The sequence below is a fragment of the Sabethes cyaneus genome, chromosome 1 (assembly GCF_943734655.1).
Source record: "Sabethes cyaneus chromosome 1, idSabCyanKW18_F2, whole genome shotgun sequence".
Taxonomy (NCBI): Eukaryota; Metazoa; Arthropoda; class Insecta; order Diptera; family Culicidae; genus Sabethes; species Sabethes cyaneus.
In genome coordinates, this window is record NC_071353.1 from 147,937,196 (window position 1) to 147,959,238 (window position 22,043).

Here is a 22,043-nt window from a genome sequence, read left to right on the forward strand (position 1 = left end):
CAGCCGAGGACCCACAATCACACGAAACCAATCACGCGCGTTAACAAGCTCCGTAATTTTATGTTTGCGGGTTTCTCGGACATGTTTCGACCATGCCGTCCTCTGGGGAAATCATCCATCTAAGTCCTCCAAGCATCCGATCGTCGTGTGTTCGAATTTCGCCTGGGGCAGACTGTTCTTAACCGACCGTGCCGTGCGTTCCCACATACCGCCCGTGTGCATGGAACTTGGGAAAGAGAAGTTCTACTTTAGCGTTAGACTTGTAACCATTTCTGCGTTTTTATGCATCTTCCAGTTATTTTTGGCTCCCTTGAAGTCCGTCGTTCCGTCGTCGAGGAAAAGTGTCACCCACCTTTTCGCACATTGCCACACCTATTTATGCATAAACTTGCACAGAACCCAGAAGTCGTGACGTACCATATTTGCCAAGCAGAAGCGCCGTCAGTGGTGCTTGGGCTTGTACAACTCATCACCGCTTCTGCTCTCGCCATCGCCATCATTTCAAAACTTGATTTTCTGTTCTTGTTCAAAAGACTTTGCAGATAGGCTGTTAGAGTACAGGACAAGCATGGCACCTCGAGACCAACTGGGAAATGGTAAATGGTAGTTCGAGTTTTATTTTATGCATATTCTTATGATACGATCTATCCTGTTTTGTTAGCTTATGCTTCCGGACAAATCAGTTTTCGAAAGCTTTGGATTGATTCCAGCAACAAGTAAAGCGTAAAAATATCAGAGACGATCAAGGTGTATGAGCTGTATGATCTCGATAATATAGATCGACCTATACAGTTTATTGCAGAAAATTGCAGAGAAACATTAGTCAGACCTCAACAAATATTATAGACTTCTTTGAAACTAATCTCTCAAAGTTGCGGACGGCAAATTAAAGAAGCGTGAAGTCTTAAAGACTTTGCTTTGTTCTCGAAGCCCGGAGAACAGAAACCTTTTAGATAATTCTGAACTGAACGTTCAACATGTTAATCAACATCTATCACCAAAACATCCAAACACATTCTTTACCTATTGCTTTATTGAACGGTTAAGTTTTCCTGCGTTGTCTGAATTGTCTTCAACTGTTACGTTTGCGTTCACGATTTCTTGCGCGATGACCTATTCGTCACCGGAATGGGGAGAAATCAGTCATCGGTCTTCTCGGAAGACACCATTTAAGGCGATAACATCACCAATGCCCTTCGCTCTTCAGTACCGCCAAGGACACTGCTCGAGGTGACTCAAGCAAACCTGTGACCGCACTTCCAGCTATGTACACGCACGACAACTCGTGGACGAAATCACTGAAGATAATCCTACTTGGTCTACCACGTAGAATGGTTGAAAACGTATCAAATCTCGGCCAATGTAGATGGTCAGTACTTTGCTCTACAGCCCGTCGGTAAACCCAAATCTGGTCTCACTCCTTATCAACAAGCAACGTGTCGTAGCCGCGAGCTCAACAACCTATTAAATTGCCTCAAACTTCCAACTCAACCCAATATGGTCCCGTGCCTGAATTGTCATACGCTTCGCGTTGGCTTCAGTGTGCTCTCCATTTCCCCTCTCACGACGGAAGAGCTCGTCTCTAAGGCTATCGCCATCAAGGGTTTCATGACCAGCTTCAATCTATAATATTCGTTGTCAGTAAGTATGGACCGTGAAGCCCTCTCCACGGTTAACTAGAACGTTTGCTCTCTCAGGACCAAACACATCAAACTGTTCGACTTTCTCAGCGTGAAGTAAGTCGACATCCCCTTCATCGTAGACACCCATCTCAAACCAGAGGTTATCGTCTACCTTTCAGACCCTCGGCTCTTGGGACTCGACCTAACTAGCGCAAGAGTAGCGAGTGCGGCCGATGTTGTGAGCTAATCGAGGTCATCACATCGATGGATGGGCCCGATCAACATCATAGTGGTCGAATGTCCCATTGGCTTAACGGAGTCCGGGACTTGGCCAAACTGACTCGGCAACGGGCGAAATATATCATCGCGGGTGACCTTAATGCTGGGCATGAAGTTGGAGGCAAGCAAAGTGGAAACTACGACAATATTCTAGCGCCCGACTGTCCAACCAACATCTCCACTGCATTCTGGATATCTTTTAAAACAAACGTGGTTATCACCACAGTCCCGGAGACCTTCGAAGAACTGTCAACCGATCATTCTCCTGTAGTGCTCAAGTTGGCGACCCCTAGCAATACGGTAGACAGTCAACACCGGCGGAACTAACATGTAATGCACAAATCTTCCACATGATTGTGAGGAACGTGCTGCTAGAGCCCCAAAGATGCTAAACATGTCAAGCTACTTGGTCGAATTCCAGACTATCACCAATCTAGATAGCCCGGAGCAAATCTAGCGAACAATTGCCGTCTCCCATGTAAGTGTCTCCCTACGAATGGACTTTCTTATTTTTTGGTGACAATCAAATCTGGGCCGAATTTAGTAGTCGTCTTCACGCTTTTCGCGGTCTTGGAAGGCCAGTCGATCCTAACTTCCGCTATACACGCATCCTCGTCATCGTGGATTCGTGGTTTATGCACCTACGTCACACTCCAACTTCTAATGTACCGCCAAGAATTGAACGCAAGATCTTACGCTCAAAAACACCGAGAGCTCGCCGGTCACTCTCAACCTCCTCATCCTTTAGCATCTTATAGAGCGCGAATATCGTACGGAGTGGCAGCCTATAAGACCTCAGCTGGCTACGTCATTCGTAGAAGGCCCTGTTGGCGGCCGCTATTCTCCTTATTACTTCATGGCTCACGGTAAACAAATTCGTCGACCACTTCAAAAGTATCACCATCTATCACAACCGCAGCTCCAACATTCGAAATGCTACCATGCTCTCTACCAGTCACCAAACATTGCGCTTTGGCAGAGTTTATAAATGACCTTATCTTCGCAGCTTCCTCCTTAACATGCGTGTACGTGTTCTTCCACAGCTCTACGGTTAACACCGCCTGCCCTTCGGATTGATTTCAAATCATCAACGGTAGCACGTATAACACAGCTTATTTCGTTTAACTGAATAGTACGTCGCCTCGAAGTCTATGAACAAGTGGTGGGCCTGCGAGTTGAATTCTCGGAACTTATCGAGGATTTATCGCAAGGTGAACATTTGATCCGGCGTGGAGCGTCCCTCTCGAAAACCGTACTGGTATGCACCAACAAAGGATACCTGCAACGGCCTCAGTCTGAGTAACAGGGTGCGGGATAGTATTTCGTGTACAGAATTGAGGAGAGTAATGCCTCGATAATTGCTGCATTCGAGTCGATGACCTTTTTGTAGATGAGGCACAAGAGGTCTTCCAGCCAGTTTGTAGGTAGTTTCTGCTCAGTCCATACTTTTACTATAACCTGATGGATTGATGGATTGTCCTGTTTCTGTTGACAGCTCCATCTTGTTTACCATTCTAAAATATATAGAAATGTTGTTTACAACGCCTGGCCATCATCGACCTTTCGGTAATCAGGTTCCCTTCCTTGTCGTTACACATAACGGGAGTTGTTGCGGTCCGGTTCTTGATATTCCAGTAGTTTAATATTAGCGGAGCAGGTATATGTTCAAAGCAGTTCTGGCGCTAGATGGGTGATGTTTTACCAAATACGCTTTCGAAAACCGTAGCTAAGAGATTGGCTACTTCTGAACTCGAGTGAGAAGTTATTACCTGGAAGTTAACCGACGGAAGAACTTTATTACCAGTTTTACGTTTCTTAACAAACTGAATCATAGACAGCAAGTAGCATCTGGTCTACTTAGCCGGTATTAGAAAGTCGATTGTTCCACTTTATGTCCGCAAAAATAGGGGTTCAAGATATCATAGTCACATGCAGAGTAATTAAAGCTGATCTGTTCAACTTGGTCGTCGGACATTGTAGTAAAATGAGGCGTGGTGATAGTCGGTAGGCAACTGTAGAGAAGGCGGTGCTACCATATAGATCGAACAAAGCTGCAACTCAACGGGAAACTAACAGTCATTAACTTTTCGTCGGAGAGCCCAATTTCGGAAGCAGTTTTTGGGGCTAAAAGCGGGGTTCTGTTTATAGAAATGTATTCACTGCATTCTTCTTGCCAATCTGAACACAGCGAATATATTTTCATAAACAAATTTTTGACGTAGGACTACGTCTTTGTTTACTATTCTGGGACTGGGTAGCACTTTTTGGAAACGAAAATAGAAGTGTAACGTTTGGATGAGAGATTTCAAATGCTAATAACTACTAAACTACTGAACGAAACTGAACAATTTATATGTCGTTGGATAGATAAAGTGATCATCAATTTTATGAAGGGAAAAAGAGAGCAATATTATGGAGGGCGCAAGTGGGGGGTTCCTATACAAATGAAACACAAATTTTCTCAAAACTCGCGAACTAATCAAGCAAAAAGAACCAAATTTGGCATGTGAGGGTTTTAGAAGGCAGGAATTTTTTCTACGGTGTACCAAGACCCATCCGTCTTTTAATATGGGGGCTTCTAAACAAATAAAACACACTTGAGAACTAATTAAGCAAATGGAACCAAATTTGGCATGTGGGGTTTTTTTGGAGGCATGAATTTATTTTATGATGGTTTATGAGGCCCCTCATCCCTGTGGTTGGAAGATAAGGACTCTCTTACAAATAAAACAGAAATGTTCGCGTATGTGCCATATTTTCTGCTATGTAACAAGCGGTAAGCTGTGAAAGTAAACTAGTAAAACCTTCTCGGAGCAAGAGATAGTGAATTGACGCCACTAACTTACGTGCCTGTTGCCATTTATGTCAAAAGAGAAGGACATCCGAATGGCACGTCATATTTGCGGCTGCTTTAATTTTATTGGCTTTAATGTTATTTATAACCAATGGCCCTTTTAAAGGCCACAAGCGAGTTAAAGCAAGATTATTGAAACCTATCAAGCTACGCATAATCATATGTAATACAATATGCTGTGGGCTGGTCATTCATTATTGTTTCAACCTTTATGATGCACACAAATGGTTTTTAAAAGAAATCTCTATGTCTCATTGGTTGCGGCCGTTGTACTTATGAACCCCCGTCCAGGTATTTGCAAAGCCATCATTGATTTCAATGAAGAATTGAATCTGAATATTTCGCTCTTCTCTTTAAAACATTCACTTAAACAATGGCACTCACAGATTCTTTTAAACATACATATGCCAGAAATGCAGTTTACATTAGTCTTTGATCCAATGATCTGATATAGTCCTACGTCACCTTTTCGTACAACCCTTACAGCTGTATACCTTGTAGTTTTTTATTCAAACTAATAAACTGCTTTTGTAATTTGCAGAATCGATGACAACTAATTTATGCGGACTGCGATTTGTTCGAGTCCGTTATAGTTTGGAATAAATTTTACTTAGTATTCCTTTGCAAATTCGTCCTCCGAAAGGCATAAAATTTACCCTTCTTTCAGAAAAATTACAGCAAACTGTTTGCTTCAAGTGAGAAAATATCTCTTTGAAGGAAGCATACTATTTTATTCTAAGCATAATTTATTAGGATCAAAAAATATTAGGCACAACACTGTAAATATTGATTTCCTTGCATGATTGTGAGGGATGAATGTGATCGTCGGCTTAAGCGATTGTACCTGGCGTGGATGAACTGGAATATCTTCTGTCTATCGGATTATTAGGTAGGCACGACGGTTGCATAAATTGGAGATCCGCTCGGCTGTTGCGCTATGAGGATGTACCATAGACGGTCCTCCACTCCACACGGAACGTAAGTCCCAAAAATTCGTAATGAGAGACTTTTTCCGAACTTGATCCGAAATACTTCTCCAAGGACTATGTATCATCATGAACTTAGTTTTCGTTAAATTGAGGGACAACATGTTTTCGCCGAAGAACTCCGTCAATAATTTCAGGTCGTCCTTGTGATTTGGTTACGAATAGTTCCACTGTCCGTGCCGGGATAGAAGAGAGCGGTATCATCGGCAAAGAGGCGCAGTTTACCGTGGTGTTTTAGGTTTGCTAGATCGTTTATGAAGAGCAAGAATAATATAGGACCTAGATTGCTTCCTTGAGGAACTCCAGTTAATATGTGGCTGCCATCTCCAATTGTTACGAATTGATAACGGTTTGTAAGATAGCTTTCCAGTAATGTCTTAACGTTCCGTTTAATTCCATATGTTTCCAGCTTTTTACGAAGTAACTGATGGTCCACCCACGTGTTTTTTATTATCCAACGCCTCATAGATCTCTTCTACTAGTTCATTCATGACATGCAGTTAATGTACTAGATCCATGCCGAAAACCGTATTGGTGATTGCATAGTATACGATTACGGGTAATAAACTCCATAGTCCTGTACACGATTAGTTTTTTCTAATATCCTATCCAATATAGATAACGTGGATATAGGTCTGTAGTAATTCATGTTCTTTGAATCAGCTGACTTGTGGATGGGCATTACACGAGCAATTTTAAGGCAGTCCGGAAATTGGCCAGTACAGACGATTTCATTAAATACGTCTACCAGCAATGATGCGAAGAACTCATGGTGTCTTTTAATGAATGAAACTGGCACAGAGTCTGGTCCGGCTGCTTTCTTAGAATCTAACTGATTGATTATGATTACTACTGAACTATAGATGTACTATAGAAGAACAATCGTCGCAAGTAATAGCCAATAAATTTAACAGTTATTTCGTTGATAGTGTTCAGCTGATCAATCAAAGTATTGACTTGGTCAGTGAACCTCACGAAATAATACAGCCGATTTCTAATAATATCAGATTTGATGGATTTCGCCCTATTACTTTTGCAGAGTTGAAGGATATTTGTTTTTCTTTAGAGAAATCGGCGGGTATCGACAATGTCAACGCAAAAGTGATACAAGATTGCTTTCATGTCATTGGACGCGACTTGCTGGACCTTGTTAATGAATCGTTGCAAACAGGGCACGTGCCTAAGGTTTGGAAAGAATCAATTGTGATTCCTATTCCCAAAGTTAATGGGACGGATAAAGCCGAAGAGTACCGTCCTATTAACATATTGCACACATTAGAGAAAATTCTAGAACTTATTGTTAAAGGCCAGCTAATAAATTACTTAAAGTGTAATCATTTGCTGATTCCAGAGCAATCAGGCTATCGAGAGGGACACTCTTGTGAAACTGCATTAAATCTGGTACTAGCAAAATGGAAAGAAAAAATCGAAGCTAAAGAGACTATTCTTGCTGTATTTTTGGATCTAAAACGCGCTTTCGAAACAATTTCTAGGCCCATATTGTTACAAACCTTGAAGCGATTTGGTATTGCAGGGATAGCATATAAATGGTTTGAAAGCTATTTATGTGGTAGAACTCAGAAGACTCGCTTTGAAAATTTGAATTCTGATTCCCTTGCTAACACACTGGGTGTACCGCAAGGAAGTGTATTAGGGCCTCTTTTGTTTATCATGTATATAAATGACATGAAACGAGTTTTACGGTTCTGTGACATGAATTTATTTGCTGACGACACTGTTCTATTCATTGCGGCTAAGGATCCTAATGAAATTGTACCACATTTAAACCAAGATTTACATTATCTATCGAATTGGCTAAAATTTAAACAACTTAAACTCAACATTAGCAAGACAAAATATTTGATTATTTCGGCCAACTCCAGACCAAACGTAAATGTTGAAATTGATGGTGAGGCAATTGATCGCGTAAACGAAATAAAGTATCTTGGAGTAATCATTGATGACAAGTTAACCTTTAAGCCTCACATTGACAATGTCATCAAAAAAATGGCGAAAAAGTACGGTGTCTTGTGCCGTTTAAGAAATGAATTGACGATTAGCAGTAAAATTCTTTTATATAAGTCAATCATTTCACCACATATAGATTTTTGTTCATCCATCCTGTTCCTCGCAAACGATACACAAATATTGAAGTTGCAGCGCTTGCAAAATAAAGTTATGCGATTGATTTTAAGATGTAATAGATACACTTCCTCATATATTATGCTGGACGCATTGCAATGGCTTTCTGTGAAGCAAAGAGTTTATTTTTTGACAATGGTGTTTCTATATAAAATTCTTAATGGGATGCTGCCTCGATATTTGTGTGATCGAATTGAAAGAGGAAGTGATTTGCATTCGTACAACACTAGAAACGCGAATGATGCAAGAACACCAAATTTTTTGTTTGGAAGATCACAGAACTCTCTGTTGTACAAAGGAATGAACTATTTCAATTCGATGCCTAGACAAATAAAACGTGCAGCAACAATGGCGGAATTCAAAAGGCTTTGTATTTCACACATATAATCTACTTTATAGTCACAATTCGATTTTTTTGTATTTTTTAAGAAGATTGTATATTTATTTATTTTTTGTATATTTAGTGGATATAGTAAGTTATCATGTTCACTGATGATGATGGATTTGAAATTGTTATTATTATTAATTAAAAAAGTTTAGAGAAGGCTACACATGTTTGAGCCACGCGCGCGAGAACAGACATACACAATCTGGAAATCGAATGATCAGGTTAAAGTCCTGAACAAAGGGTTTGGAGCGGAAGCTGGACAGGCTTGGGTTTGCTTGTGGACTTTGGAACTCGTATACCATCGCTTTGTTGCGGAGTGGTATATCGAGCACCAAAGTTCTGCAGGATCTCCCTCGTAGTTCTAGATCGTTATCTAGAACCAACTCTGACCAGCTTGTGCTCCTAAACATTAGGTTCAATTCCTAATCAAGTCCAGATAATTTTCGGGTTGGAAACGTTTTGGACGAGCCTTGGACAGTTACTGAAATTTTGATATTCGTTTGAAAGTTTGATATGTCTGTATTAGAAGCCAGCTCGTTATTTGCTTTTACCACCTGGCTACATTGTTATATTATAAATATCTTAAGTAGATAAACCGTCCTGCTCAAACCGTTGTAGGGGTATGAGGTGGGACCATCATCATCATCATCAACTACTTCATTCAAAGAGGTGGGTCTAAGAAACATCTAAGTTTGCAGTGGTCGCATAGTTCCAAAACGATCATTTGAGCGCCTTCACATAAAACAATAGGATCGTCTGCTTTGCATTTCTTTCCTGCCACGTCGTTAATTAGTTTCCACGCCATTTTCTGGTTGTTACTATTTAACCTCCTTTCGTAATACTCGCGTTTGGCTTTTACTTTCCTTTCGTGCAGCATCCTTGAAACGTGATTTAGTAACTCGGAAGCATGCATGTCATTCGGGTTTCTCCGTTTTCGTTTAAAAGCGTTATCTTTCATTTTAATCATCTTAATATTCACAACTAGATAACATAAGGGGCCATTTTAGTCCTCAAACCTCCCACGTTCTGATAATATACATAAGGCACACGATGGGGTACAAGTGTCCTTGCCATAAGTGCCCCAGGATGGGTCGTGACACTGCTTGCCGGCGTACTACAAATGAAAGGTGGACCGCTGGCAGTGAAGGTTGTGTCAGACCAAGAAGCCAAACTGGTAGGACGTGAAGCAACATCAGGTATCGCAAGTTCAGAATAGTGAATATACTAGCCTGACGTAGCAGGGGCATCATGCATAAATAGACCGACAGCCAAGAGAGCTGATAGCTCATTTATAAAAAGAGAAAAGATCACTGGTCCAAGATTACTTCCCTGTGGTACGCCAGAAATGTTGAAGAACGTGTCGAAAACTTCGGACCCCAAATTCCAATTTATTGGTAACGTTCAGTAAGCTGTTTCTCTCAAGAGACTGACTAATAGGAGCTTTCTCATACAGTTTCTTTAAAGAACTATTGATTATAATAGCATGACAATAATTACAGAGTCGTACGAGTTAGTCGAAATGATTTCATGTGATGAGCCACAGCCAGTAAAGTGGAATATATTCTCACAAGAGCCTCGGAATTTAGCAAAGTCAATACTGCGTGTTACTTTCACACACGTTCCATAGTTCTTCGCGATAATGAACAAAAGCAAGAATGAGCAAATAACCAAACTTAGATTCACTTTCTATTTCATGCCAAATTGTGCTGTTTTCAGTATAATTTCCGTAGTTGAAAAACAATATATATTGAATACTACGGTACAATTAAAGAATTCTCCAGAAAACTACATTTCATCCAACAAGAAAACAGGAATCTTTTCGAAACAAGTGATGTATCCCGAGTCCCGACATTTAAGACGCTCCAAAAATTTCAGTCAAGTGATGTGTGCTATGCAGTCATAACGAGGAAAACTATTAATTATCTTGTCTGTAGAGCTTCTGTCATGAATATTTCTTCAATGGCTGGCTTCAACAATGGCTTTACAGTGAGGGATGGAAACCTCAGCCAATTGAAAACGAAAGCATTCCTGTTAAACATTGAGGGAACTGTGATTGAATCATCCACCGAAACCAAATTACAGCAGGAGACAATTTAAATCATCATCATCCGCTGAACGCGAATGTAGTGGAATAAAATTTAATCAACCATTTCCCCGCGCTGCGCTATTTTATTTGCTAAATCGTCCTCGTAAAAACATTCAGCAGACTTTCCAACTAATCATTAATCACTTCCCCGCACTCCACCGCACCGGTGGGTCGCCTCTCAGACACAAAACAATCAAGCAAAAAGAGGGAAAATCAATTTTCCGCATCGTTTTGACATTCTGTCACAGCCCGTGCGGCTGTGGTCATCCCCCCCGACCCCCGTCGCTCCGTTCCATCCAGGTTTACATTTCAACTAACAACAATGGCTAAGGGTAGGAGGGAAGCGTTGACTGCCGAAATGATAAATTGTAAATGTTAGGTTCAGCTCGCTTTGGGAAACACACCCAAAACGGAAAAAGGAGACCCAAGAATCCCTGCACTAAACGCGAAAGGTCAGTCCCGCTCACATAAGTCACATTATGTATTCATCAAAATAGGAGGTAGTCGAAGACTCCGGTTCCGGACTCCGGTGCGCGGCGTCGGAAATGGTTTTCTGATTTCCCTCCAGTGCCATTACCGTCGACGCCGTCGACGGACGGGTGGAATTTTAAATGTCATTTTCTTCACTGGCGCAACCTTTTGTTTCCTTTTTTTTTCTATTGTTTTTGCTCCTCCCCCTACTGGCTGTCAAATGGGAAAAAACGCTCGAAATCGAAACATCCGGGTGGCCGGTACCCAGCGTGTAAATAAATGAATTTTATGACATTTGACCACTTTTTCTGTTTTTCTGCATTACTTACCGATGGTTACACTGCTGACAGGCGAAGCACTCGAGATGGTACACGTTGTTCCGGGCGCGCATCACCATCTCGAAGGCCGGTATCACTTTGTTGCAGGCGGCGCAGAAGCCAGTGTTGCCGAAGAGTCTGGAATTTTTTAAACTGAATTAACTCATCAATTGGTCGATCGTGTTCGCAAAAAAGTGAAACCCTACCTCAGGTAGTCCCGCTTGCACAGCATCAGGTTGCCCTTGGTGTACAGTGTGGAACCGACCTCGCCCAACCGGCAGTCGCAGCAGCCGCACTTTAGGCAGTCCTCGTGCCACAGCAGGTCCAGCGCTCGCAGCAGGAACCGGTCCTGGATGTGTTTTCCACAACCGGCGCACAGTTGCTGGTTGACCGCTGCCTGATTCTGACCACCACCACCACCACCCGTACCATTTTGGGACTGCTGAGAGTTGGGCCCGTTGCTGGCAACACTTCCGCCGCCGCCGCTGCTGAGACCGGCAGCGCCGGATGGCGCTTCGGGCTTGGTGACGTCCATCGTCATCATCTGCTGAAAGTAAGAAAAAACAAACGTAAATAACCGTGGTTCCTTTTCTCAAGATAAGGTGTAAAAGTTTTTTCATCTTCCTAATGGAGACGATAAGTGGTTGCAATCGGGAAAAGGAAACTGCATCCACCTCGATCAGGCGGACAGCCCGCCCGGATGGTCGCTGTTTCCGGCGTTTTAGCACCGGCCGAACGGCGAAACGGTGCAGTAAAAAATTGTACGTAAAAACAACGAGACAAGGACTTTTTAATTAACTGCCTTCAGTGAAACATTTCAACTGCAAGTTGAGAAAATTTATCGCTTTTTGCCAACTCTGCCCATCACCACCCTTCGGCGGGTGGACAGCCAGCGTTTTCGATCTAGTTGGCCATGCTCACTGCTAGGTATTTTTCGCGGCGAACGTCAAATTGAAGGGCAAACCCTTTTCGTGTTGTTTTCAGTTGTGCCAGACCAGAAAATCAATTGGAAATTCAAACAATTCTTCCGACAATTTGTGCTGTGGTTGTTCGTTTTTTTTTTGTGAGCAAAAAGTTTAACTAAACAATTGATGTGTCCGATAACCGATTCGGGGAGTAACAAATCCGTTTTTAACTGCCCAAAAAGTGTGAGTGTGAGTGTATCATTCTTCCAAATTTAATTTGAGACTTGTGGCAGGCAAATAGTTTATTCAACTTTTCCCACCGGCGGCAACGGAGAAATTCGATTTTGGCAGCTTCCTGAGAAGCATTTCGCTCAGCAGAGGTAAGAAAATTCAGACTATTTGCACCCGACGCAGCTCAGCTGCCCGGTTACCGGCCGGCGAACGCCGACCGGATTGCCGAAGGTAACATTATCACTCTCCCTCTAACTGGGATCAGCCACTCTGCCACGAGGTGATGGAGGGGGGTAAGTTCAAAGTCGGAATTTTATGCCCGGAATCCCAGCTAGCTTGAGGAATGTTTACCTTTATGTTAGCTACTCCAACTTTGGCTCCGAATTGAAGTACATCTTCATCTTTACCCTTTCCTTCCCATTCGGATTACCCGCATTTTATACAAGAATTTTCCCTTTAGGGCAATGAATATGTGATGAGCATAGTTCCAACAGGAGGAACTTTGTTACTTCGAGACGCGTGGTTTAGTGGAATAGTTTCTAGCTTTGAAAGCTGAGAGCAAAGAACAAAACTTTTCCACCCGCGCTACCAATTGATACGTTGAGGGCACCACTTGATCCTTATTAAATATTGAAATTCAATAGAGTCAGCTTCGGTTTCCACCGGCTTGTGGTGGTGGGATAAATATTAGATGAGTTGATGTCAACGAAACTTCTGCAGTCATTTCTTAGCTAGTTTTATCACCACTTTATGCTTCTATTGTAGTCTGTCTGTCAAAGCGTATCGGAACTCGTATCGTCGTTCGTCGGTTGCAGCAATTAAATCTGATGTGTCAACTGTGGATTCAATTTACCCGCCACCACCACCACACGGTGGTGCTCCACCATCACATCGAAAAAAATGCGCATCAGTTACCACCATATCGCACTGACACGGTGTGTCCATTTACCGAGCGGTAAGCAAAAGCTCCAACGCAAAAATAGGATAATTGAATAACACTCGTCCAAGTCCTGTCGCGTCCGTCGGTCCGGTCGGTTGGAAGTTCGTACGGGTTTGGTGGTGGTTAACCAGTTATCAGAGCCTGGTGTTTCTTTTTTTTTGTCGGTGTTGTTAACGGACGATAGGATTTCAACCGTAGCGATGTGTAATTTGTATCGGTAAAACTCTACTCGGGGGATAAAAGTTAGAACTTCGGTCTTCCCAGTGACTTTCCCAATTAGGAGAATAGGATTAAGGGGAACACTCGACTTGTATTGCTATCGCAAATAGAATAAGGAATACAGGAAAGCCTTGCGGGACTTCATTAGACAAAAAAAACCATGCAGGGGTTTTCCTCTGTCCTAAAATGAAATGCAAATAAGGTGCAATAAATTTCAAAAGGTCAAAAGAAAAGTGCAGTTCTGTCTGGGCCACGGGAAACAATTGTACTTTTAGTATTATTTTTTGTTTTAAAGTTCCAATCAAAAGCAATAACAAATTCGTATTCAAACACATCGCCCTAACTTATTTTCGTTTTTTTCTTTTCAGGTGTTCATTTATGAGCTTCCATATAAAGGTATTTTTCAATAGAACATTAAAAAAATTTGTCTCACTGATACAGTGCAGAAAGCGTGCCACCCCAAAAACATCCGTTTCAAGATAAAGGATTGTAGTCAAAAAGTTAAAGAATGATCCAATAATAAGTGTAGTGACTGTTACGATTGTTGTTGTTGTTTGCAAAAAGTGTTAGGAATTCACTCAATGCAGAATGATTCCGAAGGTGTGTTCCCCGAAATGCAGTTGACCGATGGCCGATGGCAGTTTAATAATGATTGGTGATAATGGCAGCATAATATTAGCTTGACGAAATGAAACCAGCGAGTGTCGCTGTTACCCTCTCTTTATGGCGTAGCTTTTCGGCGAAAGGTGAGTGACTTTTGAACCTTTCCACACAAAACCGTAATTATTTCGAAGCAAAAAGTGATCATAAGTGCGCATATGCACCAAATGTACAACGTAAAGTTGGTAATATTTCAGTGTCCAGCTTTTCAGTTTTAATAAGAAGTTCAAGCTGTTTATCCTCATTTAGCCGGGTTGAGACAGTTTTTAATCGATTTATCGTAGTTTCAAGAAATTAATACATAAAATTGAATTGAGCAGAGCAAAGCAGAGCTAGAGCCTGAGCCAGAACCAGAAGCCTGGCCCAGAGACAGCCAGAGCCAGAGTCAGAATCAAAGCCAGACCAGAGACCAGAGTCAGAGCCAAAGTCACAGCTAGAGTCGGAGGCCAAAGCCAGATACAAATTAATACATATAGCAGAGCCAAAGTCAGAATCAAAGTTAGAGCCAGAGCCAGAGTCAGAGTAAGAAGCCAGGGCCAGAGTCAGAGTCAGAGTAAGAAGCCAGAGGCAGAGTCAGAACCCCAGAGCCAGAGCCAGAGCCCAAAAGCCAGAGTCAGAGCCAAAGCCATAATCAGAGCCCCAGAGCCAGAACCGAAGTCAGAGCCCCAGAACCAGAACCAGAGCCAGAGGCCAGGGCCAGAACCAGAGTCAGAGTCAGAACCCCAGAGCCAGAGACAGAGCCGTAGCCAGAGTCAGAGCTAAAGTCAGAGCTAGAACCAGAGTAAGAGTTAAAGCAAGAGTTAGGGTTGGAGTCAGAGCCGTAGTCAGAGGCCAGAGCCAGTGACAGAGTCAAATCCAGAGCCAGAGTCAGAGGCCAGAGCCACAGCGAGAGCCAAAGTTAGAGTCAGAGTCAGAGGCCAGAACTGGAGCCAGAGTCAGAATTAGAGCCCCAGAGCCAGAGTCAGAGCCCCAGCGCCAGAGTCAGAATCAGAGCCCCAGTACCAGAGCCCCAGAGCCAGATCCAGAGTCAAGACCAAAGTTAGAGCCAGAGCCAGAGTTAGAGTCAGAGTCAGAGGCCAGAGCCATAGCGAGAGCCAAAGTTAGAGCTAGAGCCAGAGTCAGAGCCCCAGCGCCAGAATCAGAGTCAGAACCAGAGCCGCAGTCAGAGCCCCAGAGCCAGAACCCCAGAGCCCGATCCAGAGCCAGAGTCAGAGCCAGACTAAGCAGCCAGAGCCAGGGCCCCAGAGTCAGAGTCAGAGCCCCAGAGCTAGAGCCAAAGCCAGATGATAGAGCCATAGTCAGAGCTAAAGCCACAGCCAGAGTCAGAGCTAGAGTCAGAGCCGAAGCCAGAGGCCAGAGCCAGTGACAGAGTCAGATCCAGAACCAGAATCAGAGGCCAGAGCCGCAACGAGAGCCAAAGTTAGAGCTAGAGCCAGAGTCAGAACCAGAGCCAGAGTCAGAATCAGAGCTCCAGCGCCAAAGCCAGAATCAGAGCCAGAATCAGAGCCAGAGCTAGATCCACAGCCAGAGTTAGAGTCAGAGTCAGAGCCAAAGGCCAGAGCCAGGGCCAGAGCGAGAGACAGAACCAGAGCCAGAGCGAGAGCCAGAATCAGAGCCAAAGCCAGAGTCAGAACCAAAGCCAGAGTTAGAGTCAGACACAGAGCCAGATCCAGAGCCCCAGAGCCAGAGCAAGAACCAGAGGGCAGAGCCAGAGCAGGGTAGGGTAAAGTAGAGTAGAGTGGAGTAGAGGGGAGCGGAGAGGAGTGGAGTGAAATGAAGTGAAGTGAATTGAAAGAAGAAAAGAGGAGAAAATGGGAAAGAAGATAGAAAAGGACTAAACAGATAAAAATAAGAATAAAATAAAAAGAGGAAAAAAAGAAAAGAAGGCAAAAAACAATAAGAGGTAAATGTAAAAAACGAGAATAAAGAAGACAAAGGAAAAAGGAGAGGATAATGAAAAAATAATTAGAGAAAAACGGAAAGAAGAGAATTAGGAAACGAAAAAAATGTAAATGAAAATGGAAAAGCGGAGAAGTGTAACATAGAATGAAGAAGAGAAGGGGAGAAAATAAAGATAAGATAAAAAGAAAGACGAAAAATGAAAAAAAAAGAAAAAAAGAAGATTGTCGGAGTAAGAAGAAAAGAAAAGCAGATGAAATGGAAACATTACAGAAGAGGAAAATATGAGAATAGTGAAAAATGGAGAAAAAATAGATGGAAATGAAAGAAAAAAAGAAGATAAAAGAATGAAGAAACGAAGAAAAAAGCATAAGCATAAAAAAGCATTCGTCCCTTTAAAAATCGGGGGGGCATAAAAAAATCTGTTGAACTTGAGTAAAAACTTTTCGTATAAAATCAGTTTTATTTGTGGGTTTTACAGCCTAAAGAACTCGAAAAATGAGTGTGCGGAGTGTTAACGCTTCTAGCACGAAACAAAAGTAAAAGTTTAAACGATGTAATTTCCGAAAATCGGCAAAAAAAAATTACTTTGATTTTGACTCCATTTCGAAAGGATTTTTGCATGGAAAAGAAAGAAAAACGGGGTAAAAGAAATGTACAAAGAAGAATTAAGAAAGGAATAAAATAAAAAAGGCCAGAAAAAGAGACAAAATTAAAAGTCAAAGCTGAAAAAAGGAAAGAAAAGAAGAGAAAATATAAAAAATAGAAAAGAAAGACAGAGAAGAGTACAGTGAAAAGAAGTGAAAAGAAAAACTAGCGAAGAGAAAAAGAAAAAAGAGGCGGACGATAAAGAAAAAGGAAAAGAAGCGAACAACGAACAGAAAAAGGAAAGAAAAGTAAGTAAAGGAACAGAAAAAGAAAATAGGAGAGTGAAATGAAGAGAAAAGAACAGGGAAAAGGAAAAATAAGAAGCCGCAGGCTGAAAAACTCTGAAATAAAGAATAAAAATAGTAGAAAAACATTAAAAGAAACAAAGAAACTAAACGAACAAAGAAAAAGGACTGAGAAAACGAAGAGAAAAGAGAAAAGTAGATGAAAGAGGAGAGAGAAAAAGAACAAGAAGAAAAGCAAAAAAGGGGAATAATGAAAAAAAAGAGAAATAAGTGAAGTAAAGTAAAGTAGAAAGAATGGAAGGTACAAACTGAAAAAATGGAAATGGAATAAAAAAAGAGAAAAAGAAAGGAAAAGAAAAGAAAACAAAAAGAAGCAAAAGAAAATACAAAAAATTACAGAAAAAATAGAAAATATTTTAGAAAAAATATAAAAAACAAAGAAAGAAAAAGTAAAAAGAAAAAAAAGAACAGAAAAAGGTAAGGAATACTCTCCTCTAAGAACATAATAAAGCTGTGGAGAATGAAAAGAGCAACGATTCGAGTGTAGCAATGCATTCTATCTACCTTCAGAATAAAATTGATTGGGAGAATGCAAAACTTCTCAAAAATGTGTGAAAATCCTCTCATTTGAATGCGTGCGTGTGAATTGATGTACATCAGCACCGCAGATCGTATTTTAATTCTTTATGTTATTTTCTTTATGTTAACGGGTTGCGACTTTCTCCGAACCTACCGAGGTCAGGTTATCTGGTCGAACGATATCATCGCTACATTTTTCATGAAAACTCCTGAAACAACCATTAACGAAATGCGCCAACTGTACACAATTCCATATGCCTTCTTATGTTATTTGTGACGGATAGAAATTAATTTTGCTTACTGCAAACTTACTCCGGACTCGCGCAATAGTTCTACGGTTCCTTTCCGTTGCTCGATTGGCTCACCATGACCTTTGTGGATCGATTCATACCACCGAAAAACGACGGCATACTCGGGCGGAGTTTTGGAACGTTTGGTACAGTCAGTGAAAACTGCTAAGGCTGGAGAGTCTGAGTTCTGAAGCACACCTTAACGGTCAAGACATGTACACCGGCACTGGTGCCGCCTAAGTAGGAGGAACACACCATCCGAATTCCGATGAGAAAAACTTCCTCCACGTTGTTGATGATGACATTTGCTGACGAGGACGACGTTTGCAATTAATGTAATTAAAAAAGCATTGCACCAGGCATACCGACAGCAGTGCCGGAGCCCGGTCAGCTAGCCCTCCCAAAAGCGGTGCGGTGCGCGGACGAAACGAAACGGACGACGGAGAGGTGAAGCGCAAATAATGTCATTTGATATCCCGGTCACAAACATTGCTGCCGACGACAGCAGCATCAGTCTGCTGTTGCAGACTCGTCGTTGTTTATTTTTTTGCTTGGAAATTCGCTCGCACCGAATCCCATCACAGAACTGACCGGTCGGTTGGTAACGGCACAGTTACGAATGGCAATTTGAGAGTTAAAAATCGGTGTAATTCAATAAACGAAATTATTACTCTGAACGCGAACGCGAATCTGGTGGTTCCGGTCCATTCCGTTTCGCTGGCTGCTGATGCTGGCACGGCCAGTTGTACTTGACGTGGCCAGGCAGTGTGTGATGAATTTTGAGTCCGCTTTTTTTCTGTATCCCCAGCGAAGGGTTCCCCGTCTCTGCCGGCGGAACAGTCAGCATTCGGCACGGGTAGGTGTCAAAATCACTATACTTTCCGGAGTGACATCTGGCGATACAAGAGGCAAACAGACGACCGACTGGGTGCAATTTGACACTCATCAGCTCAGCTCAGCGGTGAATTGAAATTTTCCAAAATGACAACGTAATCAAAGCGTCATTTTCCACTCTTTCATGAGTACTTTTTTAACGGGTTTAAAACAGACTTTTGGTAAAAGATTTTTACGCTGGCGCTAGCGCCCAGCATCTGGTCCATCCGATTGGTAACGGATCAGCGAAACGGTTTTTCTCTAGACGAACGAACGGACGGGTGCGTGGTAATTAGCCATTAATTACATTGCCACACACACATTTCGTACGTCCCCACTGACAGTCGGAATGGGATATTAGCCTACTGCGATGCAAACAAATTAAGTTAACAAATGGCACTCGGCCGTTTGTAAGAGTGGCAACGAATAACGAATGAAGCGGTCTGGTATCGTCATCATCTCCGGCATCAGCAGCGGCAGCAGAAGGATCATCATTCTGGTCGCCATTTGATGCACGGAATGTGAAGACCCTTTGCGTTAAGTATTTAACCACACTCAATGGGTCGACCACCGTGTTGCGTGTAAATCGTGCTTACACGTCTTAAGGGACCGAGCAGCACATTCATGCACGGAGGTAATGAGTGTAGGATATATGTTTACGCCATTATTAGCGTCAGAAGACCAACACGGGATGATGATATAGAATAAGAAATATAAACGAGAAACATTCACGACGCACGAGAACGATTCGAGAAAGGCGCTAATTGCTTACCATTGAAAAAGGGGGGGAGGATGTTGCGGTGTGGAAGGCGAACCTCTCAACTAACTGCTGCTGCTGCTGGCTGCTAGGATGATGTCTGTTTTGGTTGCAATCGAAAAGAAAAACACGGTTGATGAATCCTCCTCCATATAAGTGGTTTTGTTTTCAGTTCGCACCATTAACCTACTTATACTTGGAAGATTAACAACATGCTGAATTACTTTAAAACCGGTGTATGGGTAGTAGAATGATACGTTAAATAACCTCATTATAGGTTCTATGAATCAATCAATTTCTTGTAAACTAACTTCCCTACAAGTAAATAATTTACTGCAAAAGTTTGGCGAAAAAAGACGGGATGTCCTATCGCTCACGCCTACACATCGATGCATCACCGTTCAAATTAACGATATGTGTCACAGGATACCTGCGCCTGCGGCGAAAAATATGCCTAACACATCGGATGGCACTGTGCTCTGCTGCTGCAAGCGTCACATCATAACACCGCCTGCTGCAGTCCTAGACATCGCGATGCTGCGAAGTTGACAACGACGAACGAGGTCCAGAAAAGGCAAAAAAAACCGTCGTGTTATCGTTTCACGCCTGAGCTACAAATTGCATTCATTTTCGTTCTCTGCTTCCAGTAGGCTCTGGCTGCTTTGACGTTACCGGAGTGCATGCATGATGCATCTCCTGTCTGTCCGTCCGTCCGGTTGGGTGCTGCAGGTAGGGTTACTATGATGCATTTCCGACATACGGATGCACCTACTACAGCGGAGAGTCGATTTTGTGATATGTGAAATGATTTTCTTTTTATGGAAACATTCCATTAATCTCATAACGCAGATTTTAGTGATTTTTAACGCCCCTGCCCCTGTCCCCTTACGTAACGTTATTTTATATAACGAAGTTGAACCCGTTTGTCAGATTGCTGTACGAATAACCGACGACGCCACAAACCACAGAACCACGACGACTGCACATAAAGCAGGTCATAATTGCTGAAGTATTTTGTCTCGTACATACAATCTTTGCAGCCCAATCTCGTCGATAATGATGTCCGACAATAACCGTGCATCAAATGCGGTCTGGTGCAAAATGTGCTACGAATGTATTCTCGTACCAAGCACGAACGGTTAGTAATAGCAACATTTGCGGTAGAAATAAGGCCTACGAATGTTTTTAGATGGTACTAATTTATTTTATCAGCTGCAAATATAGTTTTACAAATATTTTTTCTACAAAAATTCAACTACACATTCAAGCTGAAATTCGAGCCTACTTCTCGCTCCGCAAGACGCTTCGATCAAGGAGCATACGCCGCAGCATGAAGCTGACTACGTACGGAACGTTAATCAGACCACTACAGACTTTAAATCGTAACTTTGCTTACGAAAAACATACGTACACTTACCGTATTTGAACAAAAGGTGTTTATGGTGGACGACTTATGACGGAGTACAAATGGAAAGCAGAGAGTGACGTAGGCAAATGAACCGCGAGTTGCAGGCATTAGAGGTGTGCGCCGCCGCGCCGCGCCGCCTCCGCCGACACTTTTGCACGTGCCGCCGCCGCCGATGATTTAAAACCGGCGCGCCGCCTAGGTCCTTTTTCCCACGTCGCCGAAGCCATTTACCCACGCCGACGATATAGTCCAACAAAAATGTGACAAAAATGCGGGTCAACATGTTGACACCACATAGTGAACCCGTTTTGTGAAATCATTCTTATAATGTACCTTTAAGGTGAAATTGGCAGTCATCGATTCTGCCAATTTCAAAAGCAGTTTTTTTGTTTGAAACAAAAATACTGTTTATAAAAATGTATTCGCTGTGCTCAGATTGGCAAGAAGAATGCAGTATTTACATTTTAACAAACAGAACCCCGTTTTTGGGCGAAAAACTGCTTCCGAAATTGGGCTCTCCGATGAAAAGTCAATGATTGCTAATTTCCCGTTAATTTAGATTCAATTAAACTGCCGTGTTGCTGTACCCTGAGTGTTACCATTCGTCCAACTGAGTGCGAATCGAAGAACCTAACGTAAACGAACTTTAGCATGACGTTTTCTGTCAAACTTTTGTCTTGCTTTCCGGTGCTCATTTCTTTTTAAGGAGACATAAGCGACCAACATTTTTGAAAGAGTCAAATTTTTTATTTCAGATTTTGATTCTGCAGTCTTTTTCGTTTATTTTGATACTAATTTTGTAATGATCCGACCAAGGGAAGTGACCGAAAAATGATCGAACACTCCTGTAAAAACAAGATTTTCAAGCTTTATGTACCTTTCTCTCAGAAAGGCAAAGATTTTTATAACTTTTGAGCTTTGTAAACTAATCACAGCTTGAGAAAAAGGAAAAGGAATATTTTTGAAACTGTAGTTCTTTTACAATTGACGAAGAGACGGTAGAAGAAAGTAATGAAATTTTTAGAGTGAGGAGAAAGAGCGGAATGGTGAGAGCTAGTATTGCTTTTCATTTCGCGGTTGTAAACTGACTGGTGCCAAAATTAAGTGCCGGTCTCACCCCCATACTGATTTCCAGTGTTGCAAGACCGCACTCGTGTGGTCTAATTTTCTCACACGCGCGTTTTAGTTCTAACGAACACGCCGGCATGAGTATCTCCTACAGACTCTCGCTCTTATTTTTTCAT

At 42.2% G+C, this 22,043-nt stretch overlaps 1 protein-coding gene across 1 annotated transcript in view; it reads right to left on the bottom strand.

Moving 5' to 3' along the window:
• Positions 1-22,043, bottom strand: part of LOC128746421 (LIM/homeobox protein Lhx2) — a 47,410-nt gene that overhangs the window by 1,961 nt on the left and 23,406 nt on the right. The window contains exons 2-3 of the mRNA XM_053843469.1: positions 11,352-11,692; positions 11,158-11,283 (exon numbers count right to left, since the gene is read on the bottom strand). Coding sequence (XP_053699444.1) covers positions 11,158-11,283; positions 11,352-11,689 — 464 coding nt within the window. The 5' untranslated portion in view covers positions 11,690-11,692. The remainder of the gene's footprint in view (positions 1-11,157; positions 11,284-11,351; positions 11,693-22,043) is intronic.